Source organism: Jaculus jaculus, chromosome 7 (genome assembly GCF_020740685.1).
Source record: "Jaculus jaculus isolate mJacJac1 chromosome 7, mJacJac1.mat.Y.cur, whole genome shotgun sequence".
Lineage (NCBI taxonomy): Eukaryota > Metazoa > Chordata > Mammalia > Rodentia > Dipodidae > Jaculus > Jaculus jaculus.
This window is the reverse complement of record NC_059108.1, coordinates 71,119,014-71,126,380: the sequence shown is the minus strand read 5'-3', so window position 1 is coordinate 71,126,380 and position 7,367 is coordinate 71,119,014. Positions and strand designations below refer to the sequence as shown.

The window sequence follows — 7,367 nt, the reverse complement described above, 5'->3', positions numbered from 1 at the left end:
GAGCCCGCTGTGCAGGAAGAGGTGGGCTTTAAGGTTGAGTGGCTGGGGGCGTGGCCTGACGGCTTCCCACCAATGAGAAGGCAAGCCGCCGGCTCCTCCCCCAGCGCGGGCCGTATTGTCCTCGGCTGAAACTCTTCCCGGTCTGCCTCCCAGCTATCTCCGCCCCTTCCGGGCAGCCCCCTCGAGGGGTTAGCTTTTTTAACTCAAAGGTTTTCTGCCTTTATTTTGTTCGATCTTTTTCCTCCGCCGCGGCCCCCAGCCGGGCAGTCCCACCTTGCCCTGAATTGGCTCTGGTGGCTTTGGCCCCGCTCCGGCCGGTCACCACCGGGACCAGCGTTCTCCCTGGGTCTCCGCGCCGGCGCCCTTCCGCATCGCTCGCCCTCCGTCCCCGCGGCCCTTCTTCCTATCTGACTGTCCCCTCGGATCTCTGTCCGCTCCTCTCAGTCAAACCTTCTCGCGGGGAGCTCCACCTTGGTTAACCCTTTTCCTGTTTTCCCACCTTCCTTCATCAACCTATACCTCCCCTGATGACCCATGCTGCCAGCCCCGCCCTTGGCCGAGGGTCCCGGGCTCTGCAATCCCCAGCTCCCTAGTCCCTCCCTCGGATAGTCCGGGGGCTCGGGACTCAGCCAGCACCACCCCTCTTCGTGCCAACCAGCTGGGAATGGCTGAGGGGCTACTTGCTGTTTGTGGCCTGCCAAGGGGAGGGGAAAGGAAGAAAGGCGTGGCTGAGGGGAGCGGGCCTGGACCTGGCGAGTGAAAGCGAAAGCCTCGGCTGCTAGCCTGGAGCCCAGAGAGCTAGCAACTGGATAAGCATGGCCGAGCCGAGTCGGGTGCGTCTGAGCGAGGAAGCCCGCAAACAGGTAACCGGGAACCAGAAGCTAGAAAGGGGTTGAGGAGCCCTCCTGAGGAAGGCTGAGCTGAGTGGTCGTGAGGGCAAAAGAACTCCCGCCACTTCTTAGTCCCCTCTCACCACTCTGCACTGAGCCAGAGCTTCCAGGGCAAACTGGCTGGCTTGTATGAAAGGCCTGAGTTACATACAGTTGGAGGGCACCCTATTCTCGGTGGGATCATACTCTATGCAAATGAAACCCTTAATCAACTTCCCGGTACTGCTCTCTGTGCAGGTGGATGTATTCAGACAAAATCTTTTCCAGGAGGTAAGCCTTTCTGAATTCAAGCGATCTGACCCCACATCTTAGTGCAATACTTGAGGGTCTCAACCTCTGAGTGATCCTCAAACTCACCCTAAACTTATTTTCTCCTAACCTTACCAAGCTGCCTCCCAAGGTGAGCACCTAATCATTTATTGCTATTTTTAAATTGACATTTAGGGTTTTAGCACTAACCCCTTTTGCCATTTCCCCTACCCTCTTTTGTTGGGAGGCAAAGGTATGGCCCCCAAAGCAGGAACACCGCAGTCCTGACCTTGATTCTGTCATTAACAAGGTTGGGCAAGACCTTTATTTCCAAGGTTTCAGTTTCTTCATTTGTAATTCTTCTTAGACTCAGTGATTCCCAAGGGCCTGCCCAGTTCCATTTCTCAGTATTGCATTGGGCATCTTTCGTGATTACTCTTTTTTAAAAAAATTATTTTGTTTATTTATTTGAGAGCGACAGAGAAAGAGAGACAGAGAATGGGCACGCCAGGGCTTCCAGCCACTGCAAACGAACTCCAGATGCGTGCGCCCCCTTGTGCATCTGGCTAACGTGGGTTCTGGGGAATCGAGCCTCGAACCGGGGTCCTTAGGCTTCACAGGCAAGTGCTTAACTGCTAAGCCATCTCTCCAGCCCTCATGATTACGCTTGCAATGTAATCCACAGGCTGAGGAATTCCTCTGCATATTCTTACCACGGAAAATCATATATCTGAATCAGCTCTTGCAGGTGAGTAGTGCAGATTCCTTTTGTCCCATCTCCTGGCATTTCTCTAGCTGTCATCTGGTCTCAGCATGAAGAGAACAGTTTTGAGTGATGGGTTGGGAATGTTAGGATGGTGTAAAGCATGCCCAACTTGTGCTCCATGGGATAGCTGTGAATGTGGCCCAACGCAGTAGATGACAATATCATGCTGCAGTATCAAAAGTTTGACACACCTGGAAGGCTTGAACCTAGGTGGGGGTGGGGGTAGAAAGAAGATGGAGGGCTGGAGAGACAGTTCAGTGCTTAAAAGCACTTGCTTGCTTCCAAAACCTCCTGGCTTGGATTCAATTCCCCAGCATCCACTAGATGCCAAGTGGCATATATTTTTTAGGGTTTTTTTGGTGTGTGTGTGCATGCACACACGCATGTACACACAAATAAATTTTATTTTAAAAATGGCAAAGAGAAGATGGACTGTGAACTGTAACTTTGGGAGAGGGGAGGAGACTGGGCGATGCCTGATAGTAAATTTTGCAGGAGGACTCCCTCAGTGTGGCTGACCTAACCTCAATCCGGGCTCCACTGGACATTCCCATTCCAGATCCCCCACCCAAGGATGATGAGGTGAGGCACTTGGAGTTTAGAGCTTGAACTACAAACTCAATAGAGAGTTTAACCTCTATGACTTCTAAAGCTACTTTCCTCTTTTTGCCTTAGATGGAAACAGACAAGCAGGAGAAGAAAGATGGTAATGCTGTGTTACTAGGGAAGGGGAAGTACCACATTGACACTGGATAATGAAAAGGGGGGCTGCAATCCCTGTTTTTCATAGCTCCTAAGTGTGGCTTTCTTCCTGGGAATGAGAAGGTCCTGGCCTTGCTTGCTGTGGTTAAGCCAGAAGTCTGGACACTCAAAGAGAAATGCATTCTGGTAAGTCTAGGGACTAGAGAAAGTGGGAAGAGAAGACAAGCAAGGCAAATCTGTGTTCCCTTTTAGAGATGCAAGTCTTTCATTTTGAAACCTAGGCCTGAATAAGGAAACTTCCTTCTGTGCCTTGAGTTTACATACCCTTTATTTTCATCCTGCTAGACCTGCTATCATGGTGCTAGCCCTAAAATGAGAGATTGTGCTATAATCACCTCTGTAGTCTCAGAACCTACTGCTGTATTAGGTACACAGAAGAGGTGATCTTATACAGTTAGTTGATTTTAAAGTGTAGGCCCTAGCTGGGTATGGTGGCTCATGCCTTTAATCCCAGCACTAGGGAGGCTAAGGTAGTAGAATCACCAGGAGCTGGAAGCCATCCTGGACTACAGAGTTCTAGGTCAGCCTGGGCTAGGATGAAATCATATTTCAAAAAAAGGGAGGGGGATGCTGGGGAGATGGCTCAGAAGTAAAAGGTGCTTGTTTGCAAAGTCTGTGGCCCAGGTTTAATTTCCCAGTACCCACATGTTGCAGTCAGGTTCACATTGCTGGTAGAAATAACCCAACCAAGAGTAGCTTGTGGGAAAAATAATTTATTTTGGCTTACAGGTTCAAGGGGAAGCCCCACGATGACAGGGAAAATGATGGTATGTGCAGAGGGTGGACATCACACCCTGGCCAACATAAAGTGGACAATAGCAACAGGAGAGTTTGCCAAACACTGGCAAGGGGACACTCGCTATAACACTCATAAGCCTGCCCCCAACAATACACTCCCTCCAGAAGGCATTAATTCCCAAATCTCCATCAGCTGGGAACCTAGCATTCAGACCACTTAAGTTTATTGGGGACACCTGAATCAAACCACCATATTCCATAAACTGATAACCATTCATGTTGTAAAATGCAATGCATTCAGTTCAATTTTAAATATCCCAATAGTTTTTAATCAATTCCAGTGATGTTCATACATCCCCATGGTCCAAGATCTTTTAACTGAGCCATAATACCAAAAATTAACCTCAAAAAACCCATAATGGCCCAGAATAAACATTCACACAGCAAAAGATGGCATTGGGTATAGTAAAGAAATACTCAAGCAATACATGAATTAAACAGGGCAAACACCAAATTCTGTAGCTCCAAGTCCAACAACTGTAGCCAGTGACAAATTTCCAAGTCCAATAATTCTAACCAGCAACAAGTCTCTGACATTCCAATTCCACCCCTCCAGCTAGGCTACTTACAGTCCTGGAAAACCTCATCAGGACCAGCAGCTTTCCTTAGCAGCCATTTTGTGGTCCCGGCATCTCTACTGGTCTCCACTGCAATCCAAGGTTCATCCTCATGGCCCCATGGGGTCTCCATGTAGGCACCCAGCAAACCTGCTTCACACTGCCCATGGCCATTTCCAAAACACCAGACCGTATTGCAAACTCAATGATCCTCTCTTTCCTGCATTTCTTATACCCCACAATACTAGGTAGGGTGCCAGTTTGTTAATCCAGGGGAAATAAAACAGACTTTGAAGAACAGGACACTCCTTGAGCACTCAGTCCTCTTCAAAAGAGTCTACATTCTTCCTGTTGCCCCAGTGCAGGTCAGCTGGCCCAATCTTAAAGGTTATAATCTCTCAATTGCAGTTGAACAGGCAGCAGTTCATCCAAAGATTTTTTCTTTCTGTGCCTTATCCCTCTGTTCACACCAGTTCATTTTCTACGCAAAGCAACCCTGCACAACTTCTTAGGACACGGGCATTTTAGCAAGCTTCTCACACAAACTACTAGCCCAGTCCAAGCAAGGCTCTTTCTTGCCCTTATAAGCCAAACCTCACAGTCCTTAGTTCTTACTGCAATCAGGTCTTGCAGCTCAGACCAGAATAGTCCATCAAGCTGTACTTCCAGCACTGTAAGTCATCTCTTAGGCCAAGGTTCCAAATCCTTCTACATTCCTTTTGAAAATCAGCTCCAAAAGGCCAAAGCCACACAGTCAGGTGTCTAGCAGCAATCCCATTCCTCAGTACCACTTTACTGTTCAGTCAGGTTCTTATTGCTGGTAGAAATCACCCAACCAAGAGCAGCTTGTGGAAAAGAGGTCTATTTTGGCTTACAGGCTTGAAGGGAAGCTCCACGATGGCATGAACAGAGGGTAGACATCACCCCCTGGCCAACGTAAGGTAGATAATCACAACAGGAGAGTGGGCCAAACACTAGAAAGGGGACGCTGGCTATAAAGTGGCATGTGCATCTGAAGGCTGTGGTGCTTGCTGTCTCTTGAAAATAAATACATTTTTAAAAAATATTTTATTTTTGGGCTGGAGAGATGGCTTAGCGGTTAAGGCATTTGCCTGCATAGCCAGTGGGTCCCAGTTTGCTTCTCCAGGACCCATGTAAGTCAGATACACAAAGGGGTGCACGTGTCTGAAGTTAATGTGCAGTGGCTGGAGGCCCTGGCACACCCATTCTCTCTCTCTCAAATAAATATAAAGGGCTGGAGAGATGGCTTAGCGGTTAAGCGCTTGCCTGTGAAGCCTAAGGACCCCGGTTTGAGGCTCGGTTCCCCAGGCCCACGTTAGCCAGATGCACAAGGGGGCTCACGCATCTGGAGTTCGTTTGCAGAGGCTGGAAGCCCTGGCGCGCCCATTGTCTCTCTCCCTCTATCTGTCTTTCTCTGTGTCTGTCGCTCTCAAATAAATAAATAAAATTTAAATAAATATAAAAAAACTTAAAAATATATTTTATCGTTATTTATTTGACAGAAAGAAGCAGAGAGAGAAAGAGAATGGGTATGCCAGGGCCTCCAGCCACTGCAAAGGGATTCTAGACATGTGCGCCCCCTTGTGCATCTGGCTAATGTGGGTGCTGGAGAATTGAACCTGGGTCCTTTGGCTTTGCAGGCAAATGCCATAATTGCTAAGCCATCCCTCCAGCCCCCCCCCCTTTTTTTTAGTGTGTGGGTCGTAGAGAGAAGCTGGGTTCAAATCCTGATCCTATCACTGACCTAGCTGATCACTTTAAGTGTCTTAAGACAGTTTGTGATTCACTTGTTTCATTTGTCAAGTGGGTACAGTGGTAATACATACTTTGGAAGATTGCTGTGGTAAGTGAATGAGAAAAATAATTCACAGCATGGTACTTAGCACGTGATAAGTGTTCAGTTAGATACAGCTATTACTAGGAACTGGCATAATGGGAGGAATCTGGGTTTTTTCAGTGATTACTCATTTTACATAGGTGATCACATGGATCCAGCACCTGATCCCCAAGATTGAGGATGGAAATGATTTTGGGGTGGCAATTCAGGTAAGAAAGGGATGACTGAGAACATGAAATGGGGAGACACTTGGAAATGAGAGATACTAACTAGGCATGAACTAAGAGGGAGATAGTAAGTAAAGAAAAGAGGGATGAACTGTTTTCTTTGCCTCCCATATCTCCTCAGGAGAAAGTGCTGGAGAGAGTGAATACAGTCAAGACCAAAGTGGAAGCCTTCCAGACAACCATCTCCAAGTAAGGGTGGCTGCAAGACCCACAAAGGGGCTTCAGGGACATTTCTGTAGGACTCTCCAAGCTAGGCAGTTATATCAGGATAATAAGAGTCTTGAGGGAGGGCAAGAAGGAGAGGAAGGGGAAGAAGGAGGATATATCAATTAGTAAGTCCCTGAACAAACATTTCTGTGGTATTTCCCTTGTTTCTGGCAGGTACTTCTCAGAACGTGGGGATGCTGTGGCCAAGGCCTCCAAGGAGACCCATGTAGTGAGTGCACAACCTAACAGCCTTTTAGACAAGACTGGCTGGGGTGGGATTGAGGAGGGGAGAAGATGCTCTCGTCTTGTTCATGATTTTCTCAGTGTGGATAATATTGACTAGGGTTTCAACAACCTTTACCCTTTTCTCTGCTTAATTCTATGTGATCTTACTTATTGGTACTAAGGTGGAGTTTATCTTCAAGTTACCTAGTTTGTGTTTGGAAAACTAGATTAACATTCCAACGCGCCCCCCCCGTCCCCCCCCCCCCCCCCCGTCCCCCAGGGGACTGACTCAGCTTTGCTTCCCACACCCTAGATGGATTACAGGGCCTTGGTTCATGAGCGAGATGAGGCAGCCTACAGGGAGCTCAGGGCCATGGTGCTGGACTTGAGGACCTTCTATGTGAGTGTGGCATTTAAAGCTCTTAAGGGAGGTGGATGGAAGGAGAGTAGGAGGCCAAGAACCTAACTCCTGTTCTTCTGGACTTCCTCTAGGCTGAGCTGTACCACATCATCAACAGCAACCTAGAGAAAATTGTCAACCCAAAGGGTGAAGAAAAGTCATCTATGTACTGAGCTCAAGACTAGAGGGAAAATAAATGACCTCTACTTTGTAAATTACCTGTGCTGTATGTCATTCATTGAAAGAGCATTTCCTGAGTATCATCTATGTCCAGACACTGAAGGTGGTGTGAGAGTGGAAAGAGGAAAGGGTGCCAGAACAGCAAAGATGAATTTCAGGCCCATCCTGTTTTTAATAGGTCCTCCAGCAGGGTGGTCAGCCATGCAGGTAGTCCACACTTTGGAATTTCAATTATTTCCATCCAGTGG

At 47.8% G+C, this 7,367-nt stretch overlaps 1 protein-coding gene across 3 annotated transcripts; it reads left to right on the top strand.

Annotated features, from left to right (window-relative positions):
* Positions 1 to 160: 160 nt before the first annotated feature.
* On the top strand, positions 161 to 7,157 carry Psme2 (proteasome activator subunit 2). Of its 3 annotated transcripts, XM_004661821.3 has the most exons (11): positions 165 to 863; positions 1,128 to 1,160; positions 1,825 to 1,887; positions 2,401 to 2,487; positions 2,581 to 2,611; positions 2,696 to 2,793; positions 6,021 to 6,089; positions 6,229 to 6,296; positions 6,489 to 6,543; positions 6,853 to 6,939; positions 7,032 to 7,157. In XM_004661821.3, the coding sequence occupies exons 1-11, from the start codon at positions 816 to 818 to the stop codon at positions 7,110 to 7,112; spliced, it is 720 nt and encodes a 239-aa protein (XP_004661878.1). In that variant the 5' UTR covers positions 165 to 815; the 3' UTR covers positions 7,113 to 7,157. The 3 variants fall into 3 exon arrangements, with proteins under 3 accessions (XP_045011350.1, XP_045011349.1, XP_004661878.1); XM_045155415.1 differs by lacking the exon at positions 6,853 to 6,939 and having other exon boundaries at positions 161 to 863; XM_045155414.1 differs by lacking the exon at positions 1,128 to 1,160 and having other exon boundaries at positions 163 to 863.
* The last annotated feature ends 210 nt before the right edge of the window (positions 7,158 to 7,367 follow it).